The 18,801-nt window shown below is 46.6% G+C and overlaps 1 protein-coding gene across 2 annotated transcripts in view; it reads right to left on the reverse strand.

Annotated features, from left to right (window-relative positions):
* Fam178b (family with sequence similarity 178 member B) overlaps positions 1 to 18,563 on the reverse strand; it is a 95,103-nt gene extending 76,540 nt beyond the window's left edge. Inside the window, exons 1-4 of one of the 2 annotated variants that reach the window (XM_057751773.1) lie at positions 18,351 to 18,563; positions 16,964 to 17,025; positions 14,925 to 15,038; positions 3,410 to 3,562 (exon numbers count right to left, since the gene is read on the reverse strand). In XM_057751773.1, coding sequence (XP_057607756.1) covers positions 3,410 to 3,562; positions 14,925 to 15,038; positions 16,964 to 17,025; positions 18,351 to 18,557 — 536 coding nt within the window. In that variant the 5' untranslated portion in view covers positions 18,558 to 18,563. The remainder of the gene's footprint in view (positions 1 to 3,409; positions 3,563 to 14,924; positions 15,039 to 16,963; positions 17,026 to 18,350) is intronic. The other variant, XM_057751771.1, reaches the window with a different exon arrangement.
* Positions 18,564 to 18,801: the final 238 nt, after the last annotated feature.

The following is an 18,801-nucleotide window of genomic DNA, read 5'->3' on the forward strand; positions in this document are numbered from 1 at the left end:
GACTGATATGGATGAAAAGCTACTCTCTTTAGGGGCAACAGCATCTACAAACAGAATGCTATGTTGCCAGGCAGGAACAGAGACAAAAGACTGACTCACCCTGCTGCAGCTGAGGAAAGGGAATGTGGAGGCAGGTCACACCGCTCATTCCACCCTCAGACAAGCCTGCGGCCTTCCAGAATAGAGACCTTTACAGGGGGCTGGAGAGCTGGCTCAGTGGTTAAGAGCACTTGCTGCTCTTGCAGAGAACCTGGGTTTGATCCCCAGCACTCACACAGTGGCACACAACCATCCCTAACTCCAGTTCTAGGGGACCCAGTGTTCTCTTCTGACTTTCCAAGGCACCAGGCAAGCACATACACACTGCAAGCAGAATATTCACTCATATTTATCTTCATATATATGAATACATACATATATATTTATGAGTCAGTGCTTTGCCTACAGTATGTAGGCTTATGTGTGTGTGCACACATGTGTGAGATATATATATATATATATATATATATATATATATATATATATATATATATCTTGAACAGCAACATCTAAATGTTACTGGTAATCTTTAAAGCAGAGATGGACTGAGAACTAACAAGATCAAGCTCATGCTGTGGTTGAAGTGGGCGGGTCACGGTGGTCCTTTCTCCATCCGTTTGGCCTCCACCACAGCCACCAGCCCGTAGGTGTTATCTGGCAGACGGCAACTGCTCTAAATTCTCTTTATCTTTCTCTTATATTCTTGGACATGAGCTCACAACTGCCAAGTGTTGGGCATGATTGTGGTAAACCGTTTAAAAATCCCCTTCCAGAACAATTCATCAGTGATTATGTGATAATGAGCACGAATTTACTCCCCAGAAGAGGAGAAGCAAGGCAGCTGTCCCTATTGTTATCAAGCCTGCTTCTGGCAGGGACAAACTTTCCAGTATTGATGACACACAGACCGAAGACAGTATCCCCAGCAAATATACTAGTCCCTCGCTGTTTGTGCGGGATCTGATCCATTGAGTCCCAGTAGATGACCAAAATGGTGGCTGGTACTAACTGCTACACGATATGTGTCTGTGTGTGGGTATGCGCACAGTCGCTTGTGCAGTCCAGGAGAGGGAATGGAGTTACCAATGGCTGTGAGTTGCCCCACGTGGGTGCAGTGTACACTCTTAACCACTGAGTCATCTACAGCCCTTCAATCTTAGCAACCCCAGTATATAATGTTTTTCTTTCCTAAAGTCAAGAACTTACACTTTTTGACTTAGAGGAAGCATCATGGCTTCTCTTTGGCCTGTCTGAACCCCAACTAGCACTGCACCTATGCTCTACAGTCACTAAGAAGAGAAGATATTCCTTGACTACAAGCTCTTCCACACTTTGAGGATCAGTCTGAGAATGGAGCTGGCTACTTGATGATTAATGGGTGGGGAGCATGCCCAGTGAAGATCACCAGACAAAGGCAAGGTTCGCACTCCAAACTGATGGAGGAGATGGCACAAATTCCAGCATTCTACTCAGAATGGTAAACATGTAAAGACCTACAAATTATTTCTGGATTTGCTCATTTAATATATCCAGACCACAGTTGGTCACAGGTAGTTGAAATTGCATGAGATATAACTATGGAAAAGGGACCCTGTGGGAGGGATCACCTGGGCGCTGAGAGCCCAGACCCTGGCCCTGTGCTAACTGAGATCCCCAGGCCATGTGTGATGAGTCTGACTCAGGTTGTTCTATACAGCTGGAATACTGGGGGAGGAAAAGGCAGTATGACCATGTGAACGCACGGCCTGGTGTATACTATCACGTAGACAGTATGACCATGTGAACGCACGGCCTGGTGTATCCTATCACGTAGACAGTATGACCATGTGAATGCATGGCCTGGTGTATACTATCACATAGACAGTATGACCATGTGAACGCACGGCCTGGTGTATCCTATCACGTAGACAGTATGACCATGTGAATGCATGGCCTGGTGTATCCTATCACGTAGACAGTATGACCATGTGAACGCACGGCCTGGTGTATACTATCACGTAGACAGTATGACCATGTGAACGCACGGCCTGGTGTATACTATCACGTAGACAGTTTTAAGGAAATGTACACATCCAGGGACTGAAGAAAGGTCTCAGTGGTAAAGAGCACATTCTGCTCTTCCAGAGGACCCAAGCTTGGTTCTAAGCACCTACAACTCCTGGCCCCAGGGAATCCAATACCCTCCCTGGCTTCCTCAGGTACTGCATGCACATAGCATACATACATACATACACACAATAAAATAAAAAAATCTTTTTTAAATTTAAAATAAGAGTTTATAGCTGGGCAGTGGTGGCACACCCCTTTAATCACAGCACTTGGTAGGCAGATCTCTGTGAGTTCAAGGCCAGCCTGGTCTACAGAGTGAACTCCAAGACAGCCAAAACTGCAAAGAGAAACCCTTTCTCAAATAAAAAAGAGTTTATATATCTAAATTAGTAAATTTTCTAAGTAGACATGCATGCCTACGTTACTGTGACAGATAGTCCTGGTTTGTCACCTTGACATTCCTTCGAAGCTCAACACTCAGCTGAAGAATTGCCTCTCTCAGATTGGCTATTGGCATGTCTGTGGGGGCATTTTCTTGATTGCTAATTAATGAAAGAGGCCCCAGGTCACTGTGGGCAGTACCATTCCTAGGCAGGCAAGGCTGATTTCTATAACAATGACAGCTAAACATGAATGAGCCTGAGATCAAGCCAGTAAGCAGCATTTCTCCATGGCCTTGGTTTAGGTTCCTGCCTCCAGGTTCTTACTTGAGCTTCTGCCTTGACTTTCCTTCATGATGGCCAGTCTGTTTGATTATCAATTATCATTATTGAAAACAGAAAATTAATATAATTACCTCTATTCATAAAAGGTGACATATTCATGTTGTTCAAAACACTGCTTTGGATTTCCTTATTTGAGGTGGCCCCTGTCTCTGAGACAGACCACACTATTCCCTCTACTCCCTGATGTGTCTCGGAGTTTCTCTCGATGTGATAAAATACTAGGACCATGACAACTTGGGAAGGAAAGGGTTTATTGCATCTTTACTTCCAGGTAGCAGTCCATCACTGAGGGAAGTTAGAGTAGGAATCACACAGGGCAGGGACCTGGAGGCAGGAGCTGATACAGAGGCCATGGAGGAGTGTTGCTTACTGGCTTGCTCCCCATGGCTTGCTTAGCCTGCTTTTAGATAGTCCTGAGAAATACCTGCTCAGGGGTGGCATCACTTACAGTGGGCTAGGCCCTCCCACATCAATTATCAATCAAGAAAATGCATCACAGACTTGTCCTCACGCCAATCCAATGACAATACTGAAGTTCCAAAATGATTCTGTCTTGTGTGAGGTTGACATAAAAACAGCCAGCGCAGCATGCTCACCTGAGGAACAGCTCTTCCAGTTGGCTGTGTGGCTTCAGCCTGGAGGAGTCCAGGATGCAAGGCAAAGGGTAACGTCTCTGCAAAAATACAGTTTCACCTGGATGCACTGGCGAAATGAACTGCACGGATATGGAGAACTTCTCTACCAGTTTCCTGGCAAGGCAAGGGGAAGGACAGGAGTTAGAGGTGTACCTGGTTCTACTGCAACCTACAGAATGCTCAAAGGGGAACGAGGAGAGAGAGGGGCTGGGTATAGCCAGGGCCAGGGTGGTGTCCAGTAAGGGATGAGGAGGCACCAATTGATGGGGCACCATGAGTGTGGGTCTCCATGCTGGCTGGACCGACCACCAAGGAGCCTGCTGGAATGCAGATCCTAACCAACTACACCGTCTGACAGCCTGTTAGGATCCACCCTGGGCACAAAGGCAGGGAAGGAACAAGTGAAGAAGGAACTCTTTGCAATTCTATCATGACCCATAGAGACAAGATAGGAAGTGGGAAGACAGTTAAGGTCAATCCTGAGAACAAACTGAGTCTCTACACAGTGAGCTGTACAGATAGCCAATGACAACACACTGATGGGGGCACCAGCCTGAAGACTAGGGAGAGGGTGTGTGTGTGTGTGCATGTGTGTGATCTCTTAACGGATTCCAAGATCCTAAATGGACGCCTGTAATTGCAGCTAGTATTGAATCATATAACATAATGCCTTTTTCACAACTAAATTCTTGTCACACACCATGGCTGTAACTTATGTACTCTGAGGTGCGACAGGGAACCTCGCACCAATTTCTTTTTCCTTTTCCACAGCTTTGCAGATGGAGGATCTGCTCTTCTGTAGATCTTGGCAAACCACAGCAGACAATTTCCCCCTTTTCTTAAATTGCGAATGTTCACCTTTTTTCTTAAATGAAGTGCTTTCCAGCCTTTCGCTGCATATCTGAACTTCCTGCATCACTACTGTGCTTTGGGGTTAACTGAACACAGGAATTGGTCCTGTGGCTGCTGATCTGCTCAGCCAGGTTCCAAGGGAGTAATGGGTGAGTAGAGTATTCAGATGGATCCTCAGGACAGAGGGGTGATCACTGTCCTGGGAAGATGGAGCAACACCACAAGACTGAATCGCAATACTCAGCACAGTGTGCAGTTGAAGGATAACACACTGTTTGCTTTTGGAATTCTCCACTTAATATTTCCAGACAGCAGTTGACTATGGTTACTAAAAGAATGACAAATGAAACCAGACAAGGGGTAATTTCTCTACATATATGCCGTACATAGCATGCCTAGACACAAGAGCATCCCACATGATTGACACTTCCAGCTATGATCCTTTTGGACAGAGTTAGGTGGGGAAGAGAGGAAGAATGGACATTTCCTGTTTGCAGTATAAAGCCACGCTCCTCTCAGAGTTCTGATAATACAGTATACATTCAAAAACAATAAAGAAAGCAAGCAACAGATATCATACTCCCTCCTCTAACTGCAAGGTGGCCCATGGGTTCCCAACCAGATGTGCTGTCTGAGATATCAAAACCCAGAGGAGGAGGAAGTTGGGAGTCTATCAGAATCTAGGACATAAGTGGCTGCCCTTGGCGATGGGGCCACGCACCCTTCCACCTGATAGCCAGCCATGTGAACCTGACTCACTTTCTGGCCAAGTGAGCCAACAGAAGACTCTGGTGGCATTACAGGGCTGTCCTTTGGATGAAATGGAGCAATAGTGGGATAAAGGTGGAAACCCAGAAGATTTGGGCTCTGTAGGCTTTCTAAGAGTCCGATATCTACAATACAAATAGTAAAATAACTGCTTGGTCATGTCTCTGCTACAGAATGTTCCAACTATCATAGTTTCTTTTGTTACTTTTATAACTGGGGGAAAATGTGCAAGTTATTAAAAAAATCAGTAATAAGTAGGCTCATCATCTAGCCCTTTCCCCCAAGCCATCACTCAAAGGGACCTTTGTAATGTGAACTGTAATGTATGTGTATCATTAGAGATTCCGAGACACTGTCACACGTCTAATTAGGGATTTCCTGTGCAGCCTAGAGCGGAGAATAAAGGGCCGTGTTGTGGTTTAAATATCTGCCTCTCAATTCCCCGCCCTCCCCCAGCTCAGCACACACATAAGGTCTTTTAACTTAAGAAAGAGATAATTTTAGATGTCATCCTGCCAAGATTCAAGCCAATTCTTAAGGACTGAGCAGACACTTCTCTCGAGATGATCAGGGTCCTTTCCACCACAGACAGTTGTGGCACTCGCATGACGTCTTGTCTGGCAGATGGTGCCTAAGCCCCCACCCTTGGCCTTATCCCTTCCAACCCATATCGCCTCGCTGGCCCTCACCACTTCCTCTGGCCCCATTCAGAGACGGAACAGGTCGGCAGTTTTCTACACCAGTGAGTCATTTTTTAATTTTAATGCATAAGGTTGAACCATCCACCAGGATGATCCTACATCAAAACCACCACCTCAAAGTGGCTGTTGTCAAAGAGGCTCTCTCAAAGCCCCACTGGAGAATGTCATGCGCCCAGAAAATGAGCCATGATTTCAAAGCCACAAACACCTTCTGCTGTAAGCAGCTACACATAGCTCCTTTCTGTGTGGAAATTCCTGACCTTCAGGCCGTGACTTCCACAATCCTGTGTGCACTCAGGAGAAAGGTCAAAAGGAACAAAACTATCCTTACTACCGAGATCTAAAAAGCCATTGTTTTCTTTTTGATTTGGGGCCAGGAAGATGGCTCAGTAGTTAAAGGCACTTGTCATTAGACATAAAAACTTGAGTTCAATCCCTGGAAGGAGAGAACCAACTTCTAGAAATACCCTTTGACCTCCACACATGAACTGTGGAACATGTACAACCCACCCCAATAAACAAATGTAGTAGAAGTTTAAAAATCTTTGTATAATGTATGACGTGTGCATTTGTGCATCCATGTGTTCAGCTGAAGGTCAGAGGACAACCTTGGGTATTGGTTCTTACCGACTACCTTGTTTGAGACAAAGTCTCTTTCTCTCTCTCTTTTGAGACTGAGTCTCACTATGTCGCTTGGTTGGTCTGGAACTTACTGCATTGACCAGGCCTGCCTGAAATTTACAGAGATGGGCTTCCTCTGCTTCCCTAAAGCTATGCACTACTACATCTATTTTTTTTTCTTTTTCCTTTCTTTTTGTGTCCCTGGCACTGTGCACTCCAGGACAGCTGGCCAGCCAGTTTCCAGGATGTCTCCTACTCTGCCTTCCATGCTTTAAAGATTCCTAGACTCACAATGCTATGGCCAGTTTTCCATGACTTCAGGGATATGAACTCAGGTCCTCATGCTGATCTAGCAAGTGCTTTTCTCCACCGAGCCATTGTTTCAGCTGACACAGAGATTTTACAGAAGTTGTAAGAGGCTTCATTCCAAGGTCATGTGTCCAGTGAGTTGAGGCCCCTGAAGCCATATCCACAGCCTGTGTCTGCTCCCAGTGACGCCACCACAGCGTCCCTCCCCTCCTTCACCCACTGTTTCAGCTCAGTCTCCTGCTCCACCACTTCCGCAGGGGCCTCTTAGAACACCAGGCAGGCTCTGTACCTGCCCTGCAGGGGTCTGATGGAAACCTGACAACTTCCTAGCAACCTGGGTCCCCAGGCAGCGTGCAAAAGTTGCTTGCTGTGCCCAACTGGTGGCTGTCCTAGTCATGACATGTTCCCAGGCTTTCACAGTGAAGAGGAAACGAAGGGAAAACAAGAACAAAATCTGCTTTTAGTCATTGCTCCCTCCGATCTCGGGGGCAGTAGCCTCAGCCAGACAGCAATGGTTCTTTTTATCTTTTCTTTTTCTTAAGATTTATTTATTTATTCTGTATACAGTGTCTGTATTTTGCCTGCACACCAGAAGAGGGCATCGGATCTCATCATAGATGGTTGGGAGCCACCATGTGGTTGCTGGGAATTGAACTCAGGATCTCTGGAAGAGCAGTCAGTGCTCTTAACCTCTGAGTCATCTCTCCAGCCACAGCAATGGCTCTTTGGGTTGCTTTATTACCTTGGAGACTGATTTTGATCTCTGACCAGCCAGAATCTTGACCCCACTTGCCTGCCTTTTGCATTGGCCTCTCCACCTGTTCTCCAGCCATGCTTGCTTCCAGCAGCCCAGCAGAACTGCCCTTCACAAGGTCATGGTCCCTGCTGTGTTACTACCTGCTGCTGCACCTCCCTACCGCCCTGCTCTCTGAGCACTAACTGCCCAGAAGTCACTGGTGCTGGCTCTAGGACCCACGTCCTTTTCTGCTTCCTCCTCACAGCCTCAGCGAGGGACCTCCACCCTTACGCACGCACGGGTCTCTGCACTTGCTTCTCACACCGTCTCATCCTGTTTCAAGGCTCTTTGTTTGCTGTTGAGCGGGGTCTTGCTTTGTAGCTCTGGCTGTATTACGTAGCTTAGTCTTGCCTTGAATTTTCGGTGACTTTCTTGCCTCTGCCTTCTGACTACTGAGAAAACAGGCATGTGATATTATGTCTGGCTTCTTTCAGGCTTTTTTTTTTTCTTTTTTCGCTTTTCGAGACAGGGTATTTCTGTAGCTTTGGTTCCTGCCCTGGAACTAGCTCTTGTAGAACAGGCTGGGCTCAAACTCACAGAGATCTGCCTGCCTCTGCCTCCCAAGTGCTGGAATTAAAGGCGTGCGCCACCACTGCTCCGCTCTTTCGGAATTTTTTAATCATCTACACATGGTGACTCCCGACGTTGCCTCTTCCAGTCACCTACATGTTCCCCACTACTTCTAAAGCCAGTATTTGCTTACTGGATCTTTTTCTGCATCTTTAAAGATCCCTCCATGCTGAGTGTGATGGTGCATACCTTGTCTTAGGGTTTCTATTGCTGTGAAGAGACACCGTAACCATGGCAGCTCTTATAAAGGAAAGCATTTAACTGGGGTTGGCTTACAGTTTCACCATGACAAGGAGTATGGTGGCACACAAGCAGGCAGTTACGGTGCTAGAGAGGTAGTCAGAGCTTTACATCCTGATCCTCAGGCAACAGGCAGAGAGAAGTGACTGGGCTTGCCATGGGCTTTTGAAACCTTAAAGCCCATGCCCAGTGATACACCTCCTCCATCAAGACCACACCTCCTAACCCTACTCAAACACTCCATCAACTAAGGACTAGATATTCAAATACATGAGCCTGTGGGGGCCGTTCTCATTCAAACCACTACATGTCAGTGATCCCAAAAATTGGGAGACAGAGGTAGGTGGATGAAATCTGAGGTCAGCTAGGAGGCCTGTTTCAAAGAACAAATAAAAACAAAGGCTGTCCCAGTCTTCCAGCTGCTCAAGCCAAAGTCTGCAGTGTTCCCTGCTTTGATTCTTTTTCTCCCATGCCCTATAGCCAACTTACTAGCAAACTGCCACTTTTATCTCAAGCAGCCAACTCTCGCCTGCCCTGCCTGCCTGCCTGTAGTTCTGGGCAGCATCAATTTCCCCTAGACTAACTGCTGGGACTGCATGTGATACTATGAGACAAGTGTCTTGTTTCTTCCACGGCTTCCTGATTGTGACTCCCTCCTTCAAGTGAACTGTGGAAACTAAAACTCCCCTTCCCCAAGAGGTATCCCAAAGACACCGAGACCCTCAAATCTGCAGAATCTTCCCTTTGATCTACCTTACTTGACAGTTATGAGACTCCTAACTAATCACAGAGTCCTTCCTCAGGCCCTGAGGAAGAAATGCTGCCGAGAGTGGCTAAGCCCCTAAGCAGCTGGGCAAAGGGGAAACATTTCTCATGCAGCCCCTCAACAACTGTGCCTGTGCAAGGAGATCTCCAGAAAAATACAAAAAGGCAGATTTCAGAGCATTTCCTGGGCAGTAGTGTGTCCACAGGCAACAGGGAAGCTCTGTGACTTCAAAATTCACCTGTGTCTTCACTGTTCCTACTGTCCTTCGTGACAAGCGACGGAGGTGATTGTGAGTCCTGTGAGCTGTCCCAGCAAGTCCACTGGACAGAAGGAACAGGATATGTCTGTCTGAATGCCAGTTTACACGGAGTCTGTCAGAAGGACAAGTAAAACAACCTGGGCCTGTGACAGGCACCTGGAATGGGGTCGGGGCAGTCACAGGGAAGAAGTCGCCCCATTGTGGGATCTGAGGGTCTCCAGGTAGGCAGTATATAAAACTACAGAGGACACCACCTGTTGTCTGCTCCCCAACCCTTGATCCCTGGGAGAGAGAAATATCCATCTTCTGTACTCAGAAGTCTTCTGCGCTGTAGGGTAAGTACAGGAAAAGAGCCATTTTAATTTTTATCCGCACATGTTCTCTGTCCATGGCTCCCTTCTTCAGCCTGTTCCACCAGTCTGTCCTCAATACAAGATGTCATTCAGATTGTGTGTCAGATCAGTGGCGGCCTGCTCGATTAGAACAGAAAATTCCAAACCCAGCACCCACTTTGGTCCCTGACCTGTGTCCCTGCACTCCCTCACTGCTACCCAACACGCCAAGTGTGCTTGCACTGAGGGCCAAGCCTGGCTCTCACTTTCCGAAAGACCTTTCCTAACCCCTCATCCAGTGACACTCTTCCCAGCATTCCTCGCATCTCTTTCCCATATTATCCTCTACCATCAACCCCTTTACATAACTTGTCCTACTTACGGCTTGTCTCATTGAGCTGAGAGTCAGCAACATGAGGGCACAGAGGTTGGCACAAGTTGACAACAAACACTGATGGGAGGTGAATGAGTGGATGAACGAGCAGGCAGAGACATGGATGCCTGATGTTGTATAGACTGAATGCCTGTGTCCTTCCAAATCACCTACAGTGAATCCCAATCCCAACGTGGCAGTTGTTTCCTTCATGAAGGAGATTACTGCCATTGTATAAGAGAACCTGGGTTGGGACTGTAGCTCAGTGGAAGAATGTCTGCCTAGGTCCAACCTCCAGTACTGGAAGAAAAAAACTCCAAACACACTCAAAACATCTCTGAGAACTCAGAGAGGTCTAAAGCCCTCTTCCTTTCATCTGAGGACATGAGAGCTCTCCCTACAACTGACAGGCCGGCACCTTGACCTCTGACTTCCAGTCTCCAGAATCCACTTGGAAAAGCAGATTTCTAAGAGCTGGGCATGGTAGTGAATGCCTTATTATCACCACTCAGGAGGCAGAGGCAGGCAGATCTGAGTTCAAACAGGCCTGGTCTACAGAGCAAGTTCCAGAATTGCCAGGGCTACATGAACCCAAACAAAACAAACAAACAAACAAACAAAAAAGCAGATTTCTGCTGTTTCTATGTGCCTAGTTCATGGGACTCTCATAGCAGTCCTAAAGGGTTAAGATACATGGTATGTTATCACTGTTCTATTGCTGTGAAGAGACACCATGAACAAGGTAACTCTTATGAAAGAAAGCATTTAATTAGGGGCTTCCTTTCAGAGGTTTAGTTTATTATTATCTTGGCAGAGAGAGAGAGAGAGAGAGAGAGAGAGAGAGAGAGAGAGAGAGAGAGAGAGCGCGCAGACTGGGCCTGCCATGGGCTTTTGAAATCTCAAAACCCACCCCCAGTGACACACCTCTTTTAACAAGGCCATACCTCCAAATCCTTCTAGTCCTATGAAAAAGTTCCATTGCTTGGTGACTAAGCATTCAAATATATAAGCCTACAGAAGCCATCTTATTCAAGCCACTATATTCCACTCCCTGGCCCCTCTAGATTTATAGTCGTATCATAATGTAAAAATGCATTCAGTCCAACTTTAAAAGTCCCCAAAGTCTATCACAGTCTCAACCCTGTTTAAAAAGTCCAAAGTTGAAAGTCTCTTCTGAGATTTATGGCAATTTCATAACTGTAATCTTCTGTAATATCAAAATCAAAGAGCAGATCACTTACTTCTAACATGCAATGGCACAGAATACATGTGACCATTCAAAAGGGTAGAGAGGGGAGGGAGCTGTGATGCTATTCTTGGTTGTCAACCTGACCACATGTGGGGTGGGCTACAAATCCAGAATGGAGGGCACCCCTGTGGGAGATTTTCAGCTTGGTTTGAAGTGGGTGACTGCACCTCTAGTCTGGATTTTTGAGGTAGGAAGACACAGACAACCGTGATCTGGATATTGAGACAGGAAGACATAAGGCCTTTGATCTTGATCTAAAGGCTGAAGACACAGGTCTTTAATTCAAATCTTGAGGCAGGAAGATACCTTTAATATGGGCTATGACTTTAGCTGGTAGTCTCTACAAGGACATATAAGAAGGAAGCCTTCTTTCTTTCCCTGCTTGCCCTCGCCTTGCCAGCACCTTCACTGCTTCTTCGGGATCCCAGCACATACAGAAGACCAGCTGAAACACCCAGCCTTGTGGACTGAGCAACTGTTAGATTCTTGGACTTTCTTTTCACAGCTACCAATTGTTGGATTAGCTGAACTGTTAAGTCAGTCCAATAAATATGATATCATAAATATATATCATAAATATATGTGTGTCTGTGTGTCTCAAGGATCATTCCATAAATTCTGTGACTCTAGAGAACCCCAAGTAATACAGATTTCTGTATCAGCAGTGGTTCTAGAGAAGCAGAAGTATAAGGATGAATCTTATTCTTTTTACGTATCTGGGATAAGCCTTTCAATTCATCAGCACCTTCAGCTACTGAAGTCTCTCTAGTCACTCCGTTTCCTGGGAGCCCAGAGAGCACTGAAAGCCCATGGCATGAACTATACTACAAACTTAAAGAGATAAATGCATTTGATTATCCTGAGTCATCCATTGTGAGGTGCAATGGAGTTGCTGACCTGTATATGAAACTTCTGACAGCTTGGGGGAAAATGATGTTTCTGTCTGGGTGAACTGATAAAGGATAGGAATGAGCTCTGTGATAAAATTAACTAACTTCAGAATTTGGTGAAGGACAATAAAGAACTTAGTGATAAAATTGATAAGGGGGGGCTTTAGGTACACATAAACAGCTTAAAGATTTCTAAGTGTGCCCTGGAAGGGAACCTTATCTTAAGCAATCACAGAGCTTGAGAAAATCAAATTGAAAGTCCTCGTTATAAATCTAACTGAACTATATAAAAAATTCAAGACCGAGGCTCAGAAGGTGTCAGTGTTTAAGGGAAGGGCATTAACTGGTAAAGAATGGGATTCTATACCTTGGGATGGGGACGTGTGGGAGGACCCTAGTAAAGCTGAGAACTTTGAGCCCCCAGATTCTCAAGAGTTTATCTCACCTGAGGAAGGAGTACCCTCAGCCCACCCCTTGAAATACTGCCTTTTTCATTTTTCACTGAGAAAATCAATCCTTCATTGGCTGCTAAACCAGGAGCGAAGGTCATGCCAGGAAAGAGAATACTGATGACTCCCACCGATAGTTGCTAGACCCTATAACCAGACCTAAGGCAAAGCGGGCTCCTAAAGGGGAAGTAGGAAGTACACTCAAGGAGGAGGGGCACTATACTACTAAAGAGCTTAATGTGTTTGCTAATTCATTCAAGCAGAAGTCTGGGGAGTATGTGTGGGAATGACTCTGGGACTTTCTGTCCACAGCCAGCCACTATTGGATTAGCTGAACTGCAGCCTGTAAGTCATTTCAATAAATCCCCTTTATATATGTATGCATTCCATACTCTGTAACTCTAGAGAGACCTAATACACAGTGAGTATAATGAGGAAATACTGGACCAAAGCAAGATTGAAAACCAGCAGGGCAAACTCCAAATTCTTTACCTCCATGTCAAAATGTTCTTCATATATCCAAATCTGTTCAGCTTTGTTGACTGTAACACATTTCTTTCTCTTGGGCTGGTTCTACACCCAGTCTGTAGCTCTTCTTGGAATGTATCCCATGACTCTGGCATCTCCAACATCATGGGGTTTCTGATGAAATCCAGATTTTGCCTTCACAGATACATGCAATGCCTCTTTGGGTCTTGATTCAGGGACACCCCTGACACACACATGGTCCCAGTGACTTTCTTAGCCATGGAGGGAGATTCCATAACCCCTTTCTTATATTTTTGACCCTAAAGCCAGAACCATGTGGCCAAAGCTGCCCACTGCTGCTGCTTGCTGGGGCTGGAACCCGGTCCCTCATTAATTACACTCGCTTCAGCTTTCTGTTGTTAATGATTCTGTCACTGATTAAGCTTTTCTTTAACTCCTTTTCTGAGTTGGAAGCTTAGCTGGGTGGGGTCTTGCCCTGAGATCACCACTCCCTTTACATGGTGTGGCATCAGGCTATTTTTTAATCTCCTTGAGAACTGGATTCAGCTCCACTACATTTTCTAGAGCTCTCATTCTCCTCAAACTGTAATTTTTTTATTTTTCCTTGCTCAGTTTGCTCCTTTTCATTCTAGATATGCAGAAGACTGGACACTAATAACTAAGCAGCAGAGTCCACACTAGGCTATCTTGAAATCTCTGTTGCCAGTGCCATTAATTCAAAACTCTTCAATTTAGCTTCAGGCATATTTTTCAGACAGGGACAAAAAGCAGGTAAATTCGTTGCCAAAATATCACATGAAATGTCTCTAGGCTTCTTACTAATATTCTTCCCATATGAAGCTTCTTGAGCTGATTTCTACAGTTAAAATCACCCTTGTCACACTGTTTTTCATGCTCCTACTAGGATGGACCCTTAAGTCCCACTTTCTAGTACAAAGTCCCAATGTCTTCTGTATTCCTCCAATGAACAGAATGTCTGTCACAACAAAACTTCACTCCCGGTACCAACTTCTGTCTTAGTCACTGTTCTATTGTGAAGAAACACCACGACCAAGGCAACTTTTATTAAAGACAGCATTTAATTGGGGGCTTGCTTACAGTTTTAGAGGGTTAGCCCATTAATTAGCATGGTGGTGAGCATGGTGGTGACATGTAGGCAGGTGCTGGAGCAGTAGGTGAGAGCTATATTCTGATCCACAGGCAGACACACACACACACACACACACACACACACGGCTTGCCATGGGCTTTTGAAACCTCAAAGCCTACTCCCAGGGACATAATTCCTCCAACAAGGCTGCACCTCCTAATCCTCTAATCCTTACAAAGAGCTCCACTCCCTGGTGACGAAGCATTCAAATATATGAACCTATAGGTCCATCTTATTGAAACCATCACACATGGAAAACATGATATCGTAAAAACAGATTCCATTGTAGACCCCAGGCATCTGAGACCTCATGGTGTAGATGAATTCGCCCTCCCTCAAACCAAAGGCCAATAAAACCTGAGCCAGACAACAGCGCTGATGGCCATTCATTCTCCTTCCCCCAGTGAGAGGAAGATGAAAAATTTCATGTGGCCATAGTCTCCTCTCTAAAGGCAGTCTGTGGTTTTTGTGTAGCTATTTCCACACGAGATATGGTTCTAGGAACCTGGCTGATAACTAGGCTTTTTGATGACGTCTGTGTCCTAGAAGCCCGGCAGCGCTGATTGGCTACTTCTCGAATTAATGAATGGCTGTGGTCATAAGAAGAGGAAGTGGCACAAATTGCCTGCTGAAATTCTGCCCATACCCATAAGAGCTCCTACCTGTGCTCAGATGTGAGCACCGCCTCTCTGTAGTCTTCATCACCTTCAGAGGAGTCAAGCTTGGAATGGTCCTGCCGCAGTAGCTGCTCCCACTTCTGCTCCATGGCCTGTTCTCTTTGGGGGTAAAATGAGAGCCTGAGCCGGTCATCAGCACTGCTACCCTCTCTGCACCCAACTCCACAGGCTGCAGGGATTCTCCCCATCCTCCAGAACACGGCAGGCCTAGGAAGTGCCAGGCTACTTTCCTGGTATCTAATATCTACTTCCTGAGGGGTGGAGTTCTGTGTCTCTAGTGGGCAAGGCTGAAAGAAGGCAGCTTTGGCCACACAGTGTTCAGTGCGTTTTCATTTGTGATCTTGTTTGAACATATCAGGACTCAACCACATGAGGAGAGGACGCTTGTACCCCCTGGTCCTCGGCAGTCCAGAGCCTTCCCTCCCATTATCGTGGACCCTTGGGAAGAACAATTCCATTTCCTGCCAAGGTCCTAAAAGCAGCCTCATACCTGATCATTTCTAGCCCGTGTGACTGCTTCTCTCATGTCACATGTCTAACTCCTCAATCCCCAACCAACCTAGAACCTAGCAGGTCGGGACATAAGACCCATCAGAAGCTTGGAGCCCTTCGCAGGCCCTCGCTCTCTCAGCTCTGCTGCGTTCTCACCATCACGCCCACACGCCCACTCCTCCAGGACAGTCTGTGCATGCAGAACAACACACTCTGGTCCCTTAGGACGCTTCCATGATTCAGCGGGTGTTTGGGTCCAACCAGTTTATCACATCACTGCTTTGTCTCCTACCACATCCCTCTTACCTGTCAGCACCCAGAGTTCCTATCCCAGCCTCCCAGGAGCAGCATGGCCTGTCCTATCTGCTTTTACAAGACATCACCCCTCCCCCTGCAAGGATCAAGGACCAGCCTGATATTTGGGGCCCTTTCTTAGCAACTTGACAATATGGAAAATACCAGATTCAAAATATGTCCAGGTGAGGAGCATGGCACCATCAACTCCCTACATCAAGTCTCCATCTCAAGGTGTGTCCAGGTGAGGAGCGTGGCACCATTAATTCCCTACATCAAGTCTCCATCTCAAGCAACAACGACAAGCAAACAATAGTCCTGAGATATTAAAAAACAAAACCACGGAGGAAGGAGACAGACTGATTCTGAGAGCAGACAGAATGGATAAAACTAGGGAAAACAACTGTCCATCCCATGAGTATCCCTCTGGACAAGCATGCAGGGCTGTGAGTTCTGACCAAAGATCCTGTGAAGACAGGCAGGGATGCTTCTAGCAGGAGTTAGGAGGCAGGAGCTCAATGTGCCTGTGCACAGACCTGCATTTAGTCTATGTGCACACATGCACACAGGAAGAACGGGAGGAAAGAATTAGGTCACGAGAATAATGAACAATCATCTGCTTACACGCCACCAAACGGCAGGTCAGCCAGCAGGGCCACACAGGAGCAGCTGTTCCTGGCCACTTCACAGCATGAGGAGTCTGCTGGGCACAGGAGGAGTCTGCAGTCCCACTCCAAAGGGCCCCTCCTCCTCTCTGAGAGTCACACCAAAAGAGACTGACAGGTGCTGGTCGCTGACACCAGCTATACCCCCTAAGAGACTTCGACTTTTGACCAACTTTTGCCTTCAGAAACTGCAGAGGGGAAGAGTTCTCTCTGAGCAGTGGTGGTGCTGTGTGACAGGAAGAAGGCCAGCATTATCAGACAACGTGAGAAGGAAAGCAGGCCAGAGGCCAGACTCAGGCCGAACCACAGCTGTCTTCTTTTCCATGGCCCTCTGACAGGATACCCTTGTGGCATGAACTGGGTAAGGGAGGAGGCTGGGAGGAAGAGGGACCTGGGATGAGGGCTTTGATCCTCATATAGATGGAGGCACCCGACCCTGGACCTGACTGTGAGCTATGTTTCTTCCTAGTCAGAACACACAGGGTAGGCCATGCCTGCCAGGAAGGCTGTCCCACATCCCCACAGGGAGTTGCCCTGAGCCCTCAGTCTACATTTGTGTCATTGCATGCTCACCTCTTCTCTCGCAGTAAGTAGTCTAGGTTGTTGACATAGCACTCCGAGCCCCCAGAGGAAATCTGGAAAGACAGGACACAGGCAAGGGGAGGATTTGGCATGAATGTATTCTGCTCGCTTTTCTGAACCGATAATATGATCACATGAGTTTTTAAAAATTCAAAATAATGAAGGGTCTCTCCCAGTGCCTGGCTACAGGCAACCCCAAGTGAATGTGCTTGTGTGCTTTCAGGTGTTGCTATACCAGGACAAGCAAGCAGTAATTTCATCAACCCCTATAATTCAAACAGAATATGCCACACGCCTCATCCTGCACTGTGCTCTTTCCAATCAGAAATACATCTTGAGTGTCATTTCATATCATTGCCAAAGAGATTGTGTATGTGTGTACATGTAAAGGTATTTGTGTGTATGTGTATATATGCACATGTGCATGTGTGTGTATGTGTGTGCATTGGTTTGCAAATATATGTGTATGCATGCATGTATATGTGTGTACAGGTTTGCCTATGTATGCATGTACATGTGTGTATACGTATATATATGTGTGTGTGTCATGTGTATGTATCTGTGTGTGCATGTTATATGTTCAACTGACATTGCCAGGTTGTTCTTATACATGACTAGAACACAATTCATTAGTTCTCCAGTGGCAGGCATTTAGGCTACGGACAATCTTAGACTACTGTATATAATTGAAACACTATGCTTGGAATAAATTTCCTGAGTCCATGGGCCCTTAAGCGTCCCCCACTGTGCTTCCCACAGGACCTCCCTGAGTCTCCATTTAGGATCTCTATTACTGCACTCCAGTTACAGTCTTTGTGTGCTACCAAGCCCAGATCCTGGCCCTGAGGTCCTTCGTTGCTGCAAGATCAGCCCCTAACCTTAGACATAAATGCCATGGGGGCCCCCATGCAGAAATGGCATTGAATCTGGTGCTACCCCCGGCTTTCATTACGAAGACTTAGGAGTAGAAACACGGGCAGGAGTGGAGCCTGGCTTGAGGCCTGCACTCTCAGCTGTGAGGGCCCTTGGGCTGGGGAGAGGTTAGATATATAATCAAGCAAGAGTTGGGAAGGGGGCTAAGTGCACAAGGAGAGTGGAGTATGGTTGTGGGAAGGGGCAGCCAGAAAGGGTGAGCTTGTGGGCAACTAAGAGGGGTCACTAAAAAGAGGCCAATGATCTAATCTACATGGGAAGTAGAAAAAGACAAGATCTCCTGAGTAAATTGGGAGCATGGAGACCTTGGGGGAGGACTGAAGAGGGGAGGGGAGAGCCAGGGAGGGGAGCAGAGAAAAATGTAGAGCTTAATAAAAATTAAAAAAAAAGAGGCCAGTGAGGTAAAGTCAAGGTGGCGCGGGGGGGGGGGGGGGGGCTTACTTACCTCTGGAGTCACAGCCTGTTGACTTGGACCTGCCATGCTCCAGAACAGTTCCTCCAGTGAGGCCAGCCCTACCTTCTGGTCTGGGGGCTTCTTCTCCAAGTCCTTATGTGGTCTCCTGTGAAGCTGAAGTACCTTCTTGTTCTTGTTCAGGAATTCTATAGGTGGTGGGCTCCAATCAGTGGGGAATGGGTCTCGAGGCATCTGCATCTTGGGCCTCTTCAATGGTCTGGGAGTAAGAGCCACCGTGGAGCTGCAGAGTGGTTGCACTGAGCAGAGAAGAGGGTGGTCCTGAGTTGGGAAAAGGACAGGCAGGCACAACAGTGGCGTGAACCCCTGCGGATATGAAAGAGTACTATGGTGTCCCCATCCACCCCATCAGTGCCCCAGACACTAAATCACACTGGGTACAGAGAGGGACGATTTGGAATTGCTATGTATTGATTGTAAGGGT

This window comes from Chionomys nivalis, chromosome 19 (genome assembly GCF_950005125.1).
Source record: "Chionomys nivalis chromosome 19, mChiNiv1.1, whole genome shotgun sequence".
Classification (NCBI taxonomy): domain Eukaryota; kingdom Metazoa; phylum Chordata; class Mammalia; order Rodentia; family Cricetidae; genus Chionomys; species Chionomys nivalis.